We start from the raw sequence: 14,903 nt of genomic DNA on the forward strand, positions 1-14,903 counted from the left end.
AGTTATCGCCTCATGCTACCAGTAGTGACACTGACCCTAGCCAAATGCAAAAACTAGTCAAAAACCGAAAAGAGTAGGGAAAAAAAAAAGTCAGTGGCCTCCACCTGTAAAACCATTCCTGTTTTAGGGGTCATCTCATTGCTGCTTATCTAGTGCACCTGTTAATTTCATTAACCCCAAAGCAGATGAGACGGATTAACCACTCCCTCTGCTACTTAACTGACCAGATCAATATCCCAGGAGTTTAACTGACTTGATGCGAATATATATATATTTTCATATATTACACATCCTCCACCCCCCAGACACCCAATACATGCATATATTAATAAAGGTGCAGCTCTTGAACAAACAACAAATCCTATGGTGTATACCCTTAAAAGTACATAAATATGAAAAAGCCCAATAAAGTGCAGTCTTACATGTAAGCCAACCAGAAAGTAAAATCAAGTGCTATGCAAAAAGGCCCATGTACAAAAATCTGCTATAAATAAGGCAATATTTTTTTCTTCAATCTTCTATCATCTCTTGTGACTCAAGGTCCAGTAATATCAATTCCTGAGATATAACACAGCATATCAACAGTTCACAATCTAAAGTGCTAGTGAAAAATTCTAGGCCCCACCACCCGTGGTTACACTCACTGAAGCTCAGCTTTTGGTACACAAACTATGGCCCTCCAGCTGTTGAAGTACTACAAGTCCCATCATGCCTCTGGGCGTCTTGCCTGTGGCTGTCAGATTTTTGCAAGGCCTCATGGGACATGCAGTTCCTCAACACCTGGAGGACCATAGTTTGGAGACCCCTGTTCTATGACAAGCCAAGTGCCATTAAACTTTAATTATTTATTTTTTTACAGGTGCTTATACAGTACTGTCAATTGACACAATGCTTTACGTGTGCGACACATTCATATCAGTCCCTAACCCCCAAGGGGGTACAATCTAAGGTCCCTAACTCACATTCATACATATCCATACTAGCACCAATTTAGACAGGAACCAATTAACCTACCAGAGTGTGGAAGGAAACCGTGGTTGGGATTAGAAACAACAATCCTAGTACTGCCAGGAGTGGTGCTAACCATTTAACCAGATAAGTAAACAGTAATGCTATAACAAATAAGTCACTAATAGGTTGCAGAAAGATACAACTAAGCATATAATGCTAACCTCTGCCTCTCTTTTCGGTCTCTGTGCTTTTCAACATCCCTGCCCCTTTCCTTTACTTCCTTGACTCTCTCCTCAACACGATCCTTTGTCTTATGCTTATCTTTATGTTTCTTCGAAACAGGAACTTCTTCTTGAGCTGGGGGTGGTGGACTTGGAGTCCGAGGTCCTTTTTTCTTGCTTTGAGCTCCTTTGGAATGTCTGTGGTAGATTTCAGAAAAACAGTCATGGGAGTATTCCCCTTACAGTATGTACATAACGGATTTTATTTTCTTGGAAAAAAAAAAACAAACACATACATATATAAATTTACACATGTCCCCTGATGTCAAGGGTGCTTCTACTTAATGGTGCTCATAAGATGTGCGAGCCCCATTCAGTGCAGTACTTTGAGCCCAGCCCAGTGTGATGATAACACCATAGAGCATGTGTCCATCACAGGTTGAACTCAAAGCAAAAAGTGGATTGGATGATGTTGGCCAACCAAAAGGAACCCCACCTTTTAGGGTAGAGGACCAGATTAAAAGGTACTGCATCTACAGCAACATACATTTGTCTTCTATTTTATTCATTTAGCAACCAGTAGCAAAGTGAAGTCTGTACGTCACAAGCTGCCTTGATAACAGAGCTATGGCCTTCTTATATGACATTGCTGACTGGCTAAGCGCTGTCGCATGCTTTTTCATAGCTGAAACTACCAGGTAGTTGTTTAGCTACTGCTGATGAACAAAGTGGCGGGACACCAGAAGGAAAGAAATATATGCTGGGGATCAATATGTCCTATAGCAATACAAACCTGCTGTATTGCCCTAAACGAACTTTAAATTTAAAATTTAACCAAAAATTTTGTCCATTTTTTATCACATAAGGGAGGTTATAATGCCCAGATTTTTTCTTCTGCTGTGTTCCAATGGGGAGATTTCCCTTCACCTTCTGTCCCACAGCCAAAATAGGAAGTGAATGGAATTCCCTCCAAAGTGAGCTAATTCCAGTGTGCCAAAAGAAATAGGCTCTTCACTGGAAAACTTCTCCTTTATTAGTGTTCTAATGTCAACCCAAAATTTCAGATTTTCCTTTTCTTTCACTTTCAATAATAACAGTAAACAGAACAAAATAGACAGGTTGATTCTCTGAGGGACAAGCAGCAATCAAAACGGACATATGATCTAATCCCTCTCCACTCCATCCAAAACTAAAAACATTTGCCTTTAGTTGCACTTTATGTTGTATAATGGAGTAGAGGGAATACCCTACTCAATTTTTTCTACACTTTTAATATTCAAATATGCTGACAGTACACAGTGAATATATATATATATATATATATTTTTTTTTTTTTTTTTAAGCCAGCCATAGATGGTTTGAATCTTGGCCAGTTCAACAGGGACCGTAATCGACTTCGGTACAACCAGCATTTTGGATTTTTTAGATGCGATTATTGCCAGCGGCTACAGCCTCTCACTATAATCATAGTCTTCTCCCAGCACGGAAAGCTCCCTGCTACGTGGGGAACCCATGGCTGCAGGAAAGAAAATCACATCTATTGTACGTATATTGCAATATATACATCTGCAGTGTCATATTTTGGACTTCAACACTCTGTAAAATGATACCACTAATTATTGAATTTTGAAATGCTTTATTAGCATTTGCAACTTTTTACAATTTAAAAAAAACAAAAAAAAAAAAAAAAACACAACACACTTACTCTGACCTGGTTGGTAGATCTGAAGGTGGCGGAGATGCTCCTGATGTACTCCTCTTTTCTTTCTTGCTGGTGGGATTATTGGACTTTGGGCTGGACTTTCGTTTTGGAGACTTGCTAGATTTACTTGGTGATGGAGACATTTTTGCAACAACTTCAGGTGAAATCTATAAAAAAAAAAAAATTAAAGAGTTAGGGCCTTTCACACTGGTGCACTTTTTCTGCGCTAAAAAACACCTTTCCCAGAGCAACGAAAGTGCATCAAATTATTACCCTTTAAATCCTTTGCGACTTTTCATCGCTGCACAGCGTTTGTACTGAAGTTTGAAAAGTCCTGCCTGCTGCATCTTTGGTGCACTTTTCCAAAAGAGCACCAAAAGATGCACTTTTTATTTAAGTCAATGGGAAAAACACCAAAAATGCATCAAGAATTTAAATTTTTGGGGTCACGTGGCACAAAGATGCTGGTTAAGGAGTGGGCACCTGCCAGCGCCCTTAACCAGTGAATTGCTGGTTGTAAAAGAGACAGAACCCAGTGGTGTCCTTAACTAGCTATTCACCTAAGATGCATTGTGCTATATTTACATAATGCATTTAAAACATGCTATTCATTCATCATTATACAAGTGCTGCAGTGTGAAAGCAGCCTTAGGAAGAGTAATTTCGGAATATTGCCCCAGTGACCAGTGCAAGGAGGTAACCCGAAGGAATGGGAGTGTAAAATAAACGAGGACAACCAAATACGATTTTTCAGTGTTTGGACTAGAAAAGGGCAACTAAAATGGAATGGTGGGAGTGTGTGGGTATTCTATGCCTTGAGCTTTCTTGACTTTTGAAGTTGTATGCACAATCTCTATTAAAGGCTTACATTTATTTTCTAAAAATAACAAACATGTTAAAAACTTACCTGATGTGTGCAGTGGTTTTCCACACAGCAGCTCTGATCCTCCTCTTCTTGGGTCCCAGTCAGGCTTTCCTGGCCCTTTCCCTCCTGTCGGGTGCCCCCACAGCAAGCAGCTTGCTACAGGGGCACCCGCTGTTCCGTGTGTCCATTCACACATTCAGCCGCAGCTCGCCCACCTCTCTTATTAGCTCACTGGCAGTGATTGACAGCAGCAGGAGCCAAAGACTCCCACTGCTGTCTCAGCCAATGAGAAGGAGTCCTGGGATAGCCAAGACTCTAGTGCACATCGCTGGATCAAGAGAAGGCTTAGGTGAGAGTTGGGGGGGGGCGATTATGCATGAAGTCAAAAACCTCTGTGCAGCGATTGCATGAAGGTAAAAAACCTTGAGCCTTTACAATCACTTTAACCTACCATGTTGAGCTCTCATTGTGGCAATGTACACCCCTTTGCACAACTTATTTTTGCCAAATGCCTTTAATATGTGCATCAGTCATGCAGCCTTACTTCTAAAGGGTGTTTCACCATTACTCCTCTAAATTTGCAAGTATATAAATGACCATGATTGAGCATGTGATGTTTAGATGTCTGATCAATAGAGACTAATTATTTTGTTACTTTCTGCATCCTTATGCTTTGGAGAAGCCTGGTTCCTCCATAACTCTTGCTCTGTCTATACCAAATTATGGAGAACAGAACTATGCTAACTTCAGATTAACTCCTGCAAGACCACATTCCCTGGGTTTCCCAAGTGCTACCCCAGCACATATGTCTTTTTACACCGTTAGTGTTTTGAGATTTGTTACTTATTTCTTTTCTGACTCCACCCAAGGCATGTATCCGTATACCTGTGGCCAGGCACTTGTATAGGGTTGTACAATGTTTTATTATTGCTATGACTAGTCATTTAGGCTAGGTCACAAATATTAGTGAAAAGGGACAGTCTAATACTTTTCTGCTGTCAAACTGTCACAGTTACATCAGCGTCAGGTGTCATACCTCAAATGAATACTATGGTATGCAATTTTATTTGGTGTCATGAATAAAGGATTGCTAGGACTTTCTTATTGCTACCTAAATAAGAAGGTGCATTGACTCTGCCTTATATACCTCTATCACTACACTGCCATTCTGGTCAGGATCCTGGATTGGGTCCACAATAGGCCCAAAAAGGTATGGGTCGCTATAGAGGAAAGTCATCTCTCCCACCCTCATTCCTCTGCTTTAGACACATTTTGAAAAGAGACCCACATTAAACAACTACTGCTACTGTCAGCAGCTACTCTAAAAAGTTTGGAACTTCTATTTAGCTAAAGGACATCTATCAACTAAATCAAGCCCTCTGATCCCACTTTTTGTAACAGTCTTCCCCTGTCGCTAAATCAATTCAAAGCCAAATCCGCAATCATGGCAAGCTACAAGCGCTATCTGAACTCCTATACTTCTGCCACAAGCAGATTGTTTAGAAGGAGTATTCTCAATTGACCTATTTCCTGGGTTCTTACCCCTTCTAGCCTACTCTCTAGGTCGCCTACTGACTTTGAAAAGTTATTCTTGCAGGTGGATGGCCATGCGGTGCCTACCCTGTCCAAATCGTTACTCTGGGAAACCCATCCCCAAACCCTGAAATTTCTCTCCAACTGGAAGACAGACCTGAGCTTTACCCCTGAGAAAGTGGACAATGATGTTTACACATAAAAAGCTAATCTTGCCCAGAGCACAGGAATGCAACCATCTTACTGGTACTAATGTCCTGCAATCCTGCACAGGTTTAACCCTTCTATTCCACATACTTTCTGGAGATGCCTAGCATCAACTGGCTCAATGTCACACATCTGCAGAGTGTGCCCATCCAATTCTACCACAAACTTACAGATGACAGGATCCCAAACAAGCCCCAAATTGCAATTTTCTCTATGATCCTGGGCTCTTATAGACTGATTAGTGGAGCCTACTCTGACATTTCTTAGTATCATCTCAAACTGTTATTGCCAGACATTGGTGAAGGACAGACTCACCTTCACTTTCAGAGTGGGTATGCGAGATGGACTCTGTATCAAATAAAATTTGAAAATTTGATTCTAGCAAAGATATGATGGATAATTTTAATGTGATGTTGTCTACCTGGTTTCATTTCAGGCACTCTGCCGAACTTACTTTATATCTGTGAAGTACTCATACAATGCTCTACCTATGCTTCCTGGACTTCTCCAAGGAGGGCACGGATAGGGATGGTGCCCTATCGATATCCCTATATTTATATACCCTGCCCCTTTCATCTTTCTCCATTATCCTTTTTTGTTTTCTAAAGAAGACTAAATAACCCTTTATTAGTTGAAAAACATCCATGCAGTTCTCTTAGGTACAGCCGACTCCTACATGACATCAATTTCACCAGGTCTAAACATACGATTCTTACACTACCTTAAAAGTGGTTCTAAAGTCAAAAAGGTTTTTTTTTTTTACCATAATGCATTAAGGTAAAAAAAACTTTCCAGTTGCTGTTCCCCACCTCCCTAGCCACCATCATTTTCTAAATACCAAGGCTTCTTTTACCAAGATTCAAGGCTGTCCCCATCGGCATCTTTTCCCACTCTTACAAGCTGGATTGAGAGCAGCAGGAGCCATTGGCTCATCTTACAGTCAGTGAAATCCAGTGAGCAGAGAGCAGCGGCAGCAAGGGGGGGGGGGTGTTTGCAAAGTGATGAGGCGGAGCAGAAAGCACCGGCAGAGAACCCCAGAAGAGAACATCCATGGTTCTGTGCAATAACCTCTAAGCCTCCATGTTATTTATGGCCTCCACCTTCAACCTAGTAGGTTTTTTCCTGAAAACTAATAAAAATTAATTTAAACTTGATTTAAAATGTAAGTGGTAAGTAGTAATGTTTGAATATTTTAGCTATGTTAAAGAAAACATGTAACAAATATAAAAACGTATACCAATTTGGCTGCAAAATGTGGAAATACACATTAATATCTTCATCAATGAGGAGCATGGTCAACATTTCACAGCTTGAGTTATGCACTTCATTATCAACCATCAAATGAACCAAAGAAGCTTTTTTAGGAATATTCAGCAATCCACTTGTGTTTGATTTACTACCACAGTACCTAAAAGTAGAGTCAACAGATGAATGTACAGCAAAAATCTGCAGCTATCAATAAGTGGTAAGTAGTTATTTAGCTAGATCCATGTCTTTTAGAGAGTTTTTACTGATACTTGCTTGAATGCTTGTAAAAGCCGTGAATCTTATTACTGAACAATGCCACCTTTTTAGTTCGCTGCAAAAACACATTTACTTTTTTTGTGTTCGTCTGGAAACTCTGCTGAGAGTTTCCAGACAAGAGCTTACCCTAAAGATTAGGCACTGCCTGAGATTTCTGAGCACACTTTTGTTAGAACTGAAGGCACTTTCACAACATTTTCAACAATATATTTTGAACTGCATGCAAACAATATATTTAAATGCATGCAAAGCTGCACTAGAAACATATGACCTCTCTCTGGCCTTGAGCTACAATTTAAAATTTTCTAAACCAGACAAAAAGCATTTTTATCTCTCATGACAATCTATTTTTTCTGATAAAAAAAAAAAAAAAAAAAAAAAAAAAAAAAAGGGACTTCTGGTGTAATATTAACATTGCGCTATTTATCTTCTTCGCCCCTCCCTGCCTGTCTCCAGCAAGGCAGCTGGAGACTAGAAGGGAGGAGAGAGACCTTGGAGTGTAATGAGCACAGATTGACTGCTCCTCAGGGAAGGGGAGTGTCGGGCTTATCCTTTATCCCTTTCGCTGCCAGATCCGGTTTTGCGTTTTTTTCACAGGTTTAAAAAATCATTTTAGGCTTGAAGGTCACATAAAACCCCCAAACATTATATATTTTCTAAAAGCAGAGACCCTAGAGAATGAAATAGTGGTAGTTCCAATTTTGTATGTTGCATATTACTGCAAAATTTCATTACAAATACAAGCAAGTTAATTTTAGGGCACAAAAAAAAAAAAAAAAAAAAAAAAAAAAAAAAAAAGCAAAACTACCCTTTTTTTGTATAATATAAAAGATGAGGTTGCACGGAGTAAATAGATATCCAACATGTAAAAACTTAAATTTGCAACACTTTTAAAGCCCCTATAGGTCATCAATTTAGTGTTATGGAGAAGGTCTAGTGCTAAATTTATTGCTCTCATTCTGGCAGTGTGCGGCAATATGTAACCTGTGTATTGCAATCGTTTTCATGCGTAGGCACCCCAGCGTGTGCTTTTACGTTTGTATGTGCGTATATTTTGGGTGATTTTTGGTGACAGGTTCTCTTTGAGACATTCAAGGTCTAAAAGACCCTGAATGTCTCCCCCCTGCTCCACTGAAAGTAATGCTGGGACTGTGTAGTATCAATAGGCGGCAGCGCTGCCGCCAGAATGCTTTCACCCCACAGGTGAGCCCTGCTGCTTGCCACTGGTTCTGCCACCCTGCTAGATCTCCACTTTCCCAAGATGAAACCTTAAAACTTCAGAAGGCAATCTCCTCACCATGCATGGTGAAGCCTCCCTGCACCGTTCCTAAGAAAAGGGCATCTGGCAAATTGGCTAAACCAGCTACATATTAGGCATCTCTCCAACACCACCTTTCTCTGCCAATACTTCCAAATACAGGAGTTCCCAAAGCACAGATAGGCAAATGCAAGTGAACAGCGCACAAATTCATAAAAAACATTACCTTCTATTACAATTTTTCATAAATATTGAAAAACCTGATATTGGAAACAATTTTTCATTAACAATTCCCATTTCCGGACTCTCTGGAATGGTGAGCCCAGTACCAGTTTAATTGCAAAGTGAGTTGCACCTGTTAATGTTGGGTTCTTAACTGCCGTGTGTAAAGAGATATACAGTACCTACACTTTTGGTCCAGATGACCAATGTCTTCAAGTACCTAAAGTGATGAGAAATCCAAAGTTGATTTTTTTTTTTTTTTTAGCTGTTAAGAGGACATATTCCCTCCATCCTTTGGTCTTATCTTGGCCCCATTCACAACTGCGCTATCCTGAAATGCACATTTCTGTACAATTCCAGGAACACGCGAAAAGCACTCTTTGTGCTTGCACTGCCATTAATTGTTGACGGCACTCCAAAACCACATAGGAAATACAAAGCTCCCCATCCGAAAAGGTGAAAGCTTCTTTTGGGGCTTTTTGTCACACAATGGGCAGCCCATTCATATGAATGGGCTGTCTTATGCTGCCACATCAAAATACTTGTGTTAGGATGACGAACAAGTGTTAATGAGGTCTTAAAGTCCATTTAATTTTTTATTACATAAATTTCATACGGAAAACATTAAAGCCCAACCTCAACAAAAACTTTGACAGAGTGGTTAGCATGCCTCAAGTTTTTACTGTTTTAAGTGTCCTCATTGGGAACCGTCACCCTCACTTTGTTCCAGTGACACCTGAACAAGAAATCAGAAAATACAGGTGTTCTATGTTCCCATCAAAGAGAGAAGTAAGGAGAATCTCCCCTAACAAAGAAAAAAATAAAACCTGACAGAGGTTTCCCTCAGTTCCTCACTCTTTACGAGATATAAAAAGAATATCAAATTATGGAACTGCTTCTTTTAACTAATGAAAATCTTCAAGTCTCACAGTAGAACCACAACACCATAGCGAACCCCAAACAAGAGGATTGACAAGCCATGTAAGACCCAGCCAAAAGCAAACCAGGGGACTCACCTAAGGTTTAGAACAAGATGATTGATAAAATAAATGCATAACAAAATCTTGTTGCACAGAAATACGTCATCGTTTTTTCTGGATTGAGAAATACCTCTTTTTTTATGACAATCTCTTCTCGCTTTTCCATGTTTTCCTGTTCCAGTTTCATTAATTCTCGTTGGATCTTCTGACGCTTCATTTCCAATGATAATTCGTGGTCATAATCATAACTGCCATCACCGTTATCTGAATCTACTGTGATAGAAGATAAATGGTAAGCGTTGTATTTTATCTAGTTCTCCCGTTAAGATATTAGAACAGCTCCTGAATTTTTAAAATATGGGTTTCAGGTTGGGAGCACAGAATATTCATTAATTATATAGCTTGGTGGGTGCCTATACAGTCACACCTAAAGACTATATTTATTACCTAATACAAGACATGTAGAGGTAAAGTGAACTGGACACTACTCAACTGCCCTAAAGAGAATGCAACCGATAACAATATCGGTGGAATATATCATAAAATATAAAATTACTCCAGAAAAAAGTTTCTTGCCACTGCTTAGATCACAAAAGACTTGTTGTAAGACATCAAAAAGAAATGCACGCTATACATATGGATTTGTAGCCTTAATAAAGTCAAACACAGCAGGAGCATTACAGCTACTTAGAATTAGCCACTAGGCATACAGCTAAACTCATGATTATATTTTGAAAGAACTGCTTACACGCTCTAATTGAAGTATGCCTACATACCTACCCTACTGTGCAAGAGAGCTTGTGGCCAAACATAACAGCAAGAGCATTCTTCAGCCCAACTTTCTAAAAGTTCTGATTGTGAAAGTTGCTTTAATGATGTTGCAAAATTAATTCGTAGTCAAGCTAGTCTTGTGACCTGCTGCATAAATTTCAATCAAGTCTAAATGCTCTAATTACATACAAGTTTATTTTACCATCATTAGGAAAATAATTAAATGGGTCCACCATGTATACGCAAGTCAGCAATAGATATAAACCAAGGATCAATTATTTAAACACAATTCATGTAAGAGAAATTTGAAATTTGGTTAAAATTGATTTGCTGTGCAGCACCAGGGGCATAACTCGACTCTTTTCAAGTGTGCCCCATATCTGTCTGACTGCTACTTATTGTAGAGATCTTCTCTCCATAGCATACATCTTCTGGCACTGCTGGAGTTAAAAGCAAGATTAAAGTCCCGATACTGACCTTTGCTTTAACAGTCCAACATCCCTCGCTGGTATCTCTAGATACACAAGAGTTCAGTCATCTCAGTAGCACAGTACATACCAAAAAGACGATTGAGCAGGCAGGTAGGTTTTTTTATTGCAAAAAAGAGCCTACCTGCTTGCAGTCCATAAATATGGGACTTTAGTTCCACTGTAACATCACCGCAAATGTGAAAGACTTGTGCAACTTGCCCATCCCATCAACCCACCTCCTCCATTCACAGAATTCATACTGCTCTTGCCCAGAATGCAAAGCATTCTGTGAATGGAGGATGGGCAGTTGAACAGCAGATGGGCAGTTGAATGGCAGGCTCTGCCTCCCCTAATCTCAGAGCACTTTGCATTCTGTGAAAGAAAGTTCCATAAAAAGGAAGGAGCAGAAATTAAAGGCAAATCAGCAGTTCAGGTTAACCCTAGCAATACTACAAGATCAGCATCGTGGGTAGGACCTGCCCGGCAGTAAGGAGAAGACTACTACACTATACAGCACACAGCCACACATGGGAAACATCTAATTAGGATGCGCAAAAAAAAAATTTAAAAAAGTTAAATTAAAATTAAATAAATAAAATAAAAATTAAAAAGGGAAATTTTGTCTTTGAAAATAGCTCTGTGTCTTATGCTGTATGGAGCAGCATAAGACACAGAGGAGTTTATCAAATTTGAGCAGCTATGCATGGCAAACTAACAGCTATCTTCAGCTTGTTCAGTTAAGATTTAAAAAGGAAAAAGAGAAGTTGATTAATTGCCATGCATATCTCCAGTTTCTGGTTGCTCCAGTTTTGCTAAATTCCCCTCTGTGTTTTTTGCTGCTTTAAAGCAGAACTAAACCCATCAATTTAATGGTCCCCTGAAAACAGTTCTGTTCAAAAACATGCCATAAATGATAACTGTCAATTGCTAGTGCTCTTAACTGAACAGTCAACAGATCACACGCGACACCCCATGGCAACTGCAGATAAAACATCTTGGCCTCTATTTCCTTGGCTGCAAAGGATAGGAGGCATTCCTTCCACTTTAAGGCCTCTTGTTCACACCATACGTGCAGAAAAACTGATGGAAACTGACGTGTTAATTTCACTTGCAGAGACATCAGTTTTCATGCGAGCTTCAATGAGTTTTATGCATGTTGCAGATTCCTGCACAGAAAAAAATCTGCAAGTGATACTAGTGTTGTGGTGTAAACAGGACACAGAACAATTGATTTTGTTGTGCCCTTGCAGAACATGTACGGAAAAACCAACATCTCTGCACCATCGTGTGTACGGGCCCTAATACAAGCTGAAATTCCCCATTTTATTTATGAAATGGAAATGTTTTAAACAATTACAACAGACAATATGTTTTCTCTAATGCAAGCTCCTCATACAACATCCCATGCACCGTGTCAGGAAAGCTGATTTTTAATCTGGATCATCAAATTCATTATGCATACAATACCTATAAAGGCCCTTTCACATAGGTGTTCTGTTCATCATCAATTTTCGGATGGAAAACAGACAGTAATTCATTCCTATGGCCTTGCAGATGTAAAACAATGATCATCCATTTACATCTGCCTACATCAGTGCATGTCCAGATCACTTTAATTAAACAGAAAGACTGCACTTTATGTCTGTATTTCCAACTTAAAATAGTTAACAATGGCAATTCCCATGACAGGGCAGAACAGATTTTCAGCAAAATAACTCCAGAAATTCCGTAGAATAACTCCAGAGAACATGTGCAGCAACAAGAGCTTTAATAAACGTAGGAAAGGATTAATCCCCATGTTGAGTGTTGCAGCAGTCTGTCTCCCTTGTGCAGGGATTCTTCTCAATTCATATATGGTCACTAATATAGGGAATGAGGAGATAACACTACAGTGGGGAAACAGACCGCAATAAAAACTTGGTTACAATGGGCCTCCAAACACGTCTACATTATTAAGACTGTCTAAAAACACAAAATGTTCTAACATGAAGACACTATAGGGTCTACTTACGGCAAGAAGAAAAGAAAAAAAAAAAAAAAAACACCACACCTGTAATTTGTGCAGTACATTTACATTCTATGATCATCGGCTCCATCCATTGGCCCTATTATGTTTTTTTTATTGGAATATTTCAGGAAAAAATACTGCTTTACTCCACTAGATGGAGTAGCATAGGAATTAAAACATATTACACAAATTTCAGGGAATATTACTGAAGGTTGTGCAACAATTTTTTGTACATATGCCCCAACAGTATTACAGCTAGACACACTTGAACCAATGCCATTTTAAAAAAACGTGTGACCCTCAACAAAAATTTCACAATAGCACTATGGGGTTTTTTCATAAAGGTTTTTCTATCCTACATCATACTCACAGATTTTTCCACATTGGCCAACTGTGTCAAAAGAAAAAACACCTGATTGCCTGTTGCTTATATTTAGAGCTTTTACCAATTGCAGATCAGGTACAATCAAAAACTTTTCAGCACATTGCCAATATTATGTACAACTTTATATAGTAAGAGCACCCTCTGTAATTCGCATTTAGAACAGCAAGCCATCAATATGAAGCACACTAGTCAGTAAGCATTTCTTCTTCGTTTAGGTCTTCCTTGCATACACATGAAAACAGAAAAAAAAACCCACACATCTTCACAGATGTTTCAGTGTCATGCAAAATTCAAACCAAAATTAACCACCACACAATATTGATATCCATTGCCAAATACATTTTTTTGCCCCATTCTTGTGTCAAGAATTAAAAAAAAAAAAAAAAAAAATGTACAAGTTATAAAGTTAGCATATATTTAATACAAATGCCCAAAATATTTTGTTCCCATGTTCTCACCTTCTCTAGTGGTTTCCCATTCACCACCCTCCTCGTCACTTTCTGGAGTTCTCTCTTTAGTAATTTTGATATCTTCCTTTTCTCTGTGTCTTCCCCTGGAAGACTCCTTCTACAGGAAAACAACAAGACATGGTTGAACCATGCAAGTACCATTAAATGTCATTGCAACAAAACAACACTGCCACAAATAAACACACACGTCTGGAGAAATCAGTCTATCATTTTATTATAGGTATTTCTACAGTACATGGGTGAACTTGACTTAACATAAACCAATCATAAACCTGGTGCAATTCATGCAGTTGTGTACAACCCAATTATGGATATACCTATTTGTTTTTATCTAGATTTTCTGTTATATGCCTCTACAGCCTTAGTAAATAATTTTACTGCACTATATCCATTAATAAATACCCCACAAATACACTATATTGCCAAACTTATTGGGACATCTGCCTTTACACAAATATGAGCTTTAATGGCATCCCAGTCTTAGTCCGTAGGGTTCCATATTGAGTTGGCCCCGCCCTTTGCAGCTATAACAGCTTCAGCTGTTCTAGGAAGGCTGTCCACAAGATTTAGGTGTGTGTCTATGGCAGGAATGGGCAAACTTTTTGACTTGAGGGCCGCAATGGGTTCATATATTGGACCCGGGGGCCAGACCAAGAGTAGATTAATGATGTGGATGTGTATGTGTCATCCATAGTAAGTATAGTAATATTCCCCCATAGTAAGCATAGTAATTAATCCCCCATATAGTAATTCATCCCCCATATAGTAATTCATCCCCCATATTAAGTCCCCAAGTCCCCCCTGTGTCAATTCACTTACCTTTGCTCCGCGCGTTCCTCTCGCCGTGTTCCCGCGCCATTCTGGTGTAGCATGAAAATCTGTCTCCTATGAGGATCTGTCCCCCTCGACGTATCTGCGCATGTGCCAGTTTCAGGCATTAGCAGCCGATCGGCGATCTCCGGCACATGCGCAGATACGTCGAGGGGGACAGATCCTCATAGGAGACAGATTTTCATGCTACACCGGTCTTCAGGGCGGACTGTGAGAGGAGCCTAGCGGGAGCCTAGCTCCGCGGGCCGGATTAAAAGGTCCGCCGGGCCGTAGTTTGCCCATCGCTGGTCTATGGGAATGTTTGACCATTCTTCCATAAGTGCATTTGTGAGGTCAGGCACTGATGTCAGACGAGAAGGCATGGCTTGTAGTCTCCACTCTAACTTATCCCAAAGGCGTTCTCTCAAGTTGAGGTCAGGACTCTGTGCAGGCCACTCAAGTTCCTCCACCCCAAACTCGCTCATCCATGTCTATATGGACCTTGCTTTGTGCACTGGTGCGCAGT

At 39.7% G+C, this 14,903-nt stretch overlaps 1 protein-coding gene across 10 annotated transcripts in view; it reads right to left on the reverse strand.

Moving 5' to 3' along the window:
* ZC3H13 (zinc finger CCCH-type containing 13) overlaps positions 1 to 14,903 on the reverse strand; it is a 129,163-nt gene that overhangs the window by 99,859 nt on the left and 14,401 nt on the right. For 4 of the 10 annotated variants that reach the window (XM_089678858.1, XM_089678847.1, XM_089678851.1 and 1 more), the window contains 4 exons: positions 13,556 to 13,664; positions 9,594 to 9,736; positions 2,878 to 3,041; positions 1,173 to 1,370 (listed from right to left, as the gene is read on the reverse strand). In XM_089678858.1, coding sequence (XP_089534984.1) covers positions 1,173 to 1,370; positions 2,878 to 3,041; positions 9,594 to 9,736; positions 13,556 to 13,664 — 614 coding nt within the window. The remainder of the gene's footprint in view (positions 1 to 1,172; positions 1,371 to 2,877; positions 3,042 to 9,593; positions 9,737 to 13,555; positions 13,665 to 14,903) is intronic. The other 6 variants (XM_089678873.1, XM_089678890.1, XM_089678898.1 and 3 more) reach the window with 3 other exon arrangements.

This window comes from Staurois parvus, unplaced genomic scaffold (assembly GCF_062004578.1).
Source record: "Staurois parvus isolate SC_StPar_1 unplaced genomic scaffold, SC_StPar_1.0 ptg000017l, whole genome shotgun sequence".
Taxonomy (NCBI): domain Eukaryota; kingdom Metazoa; phylum Chordata; class Amphibia; order Anura; family Ranidae; genus Staurois; species Staurois parvus.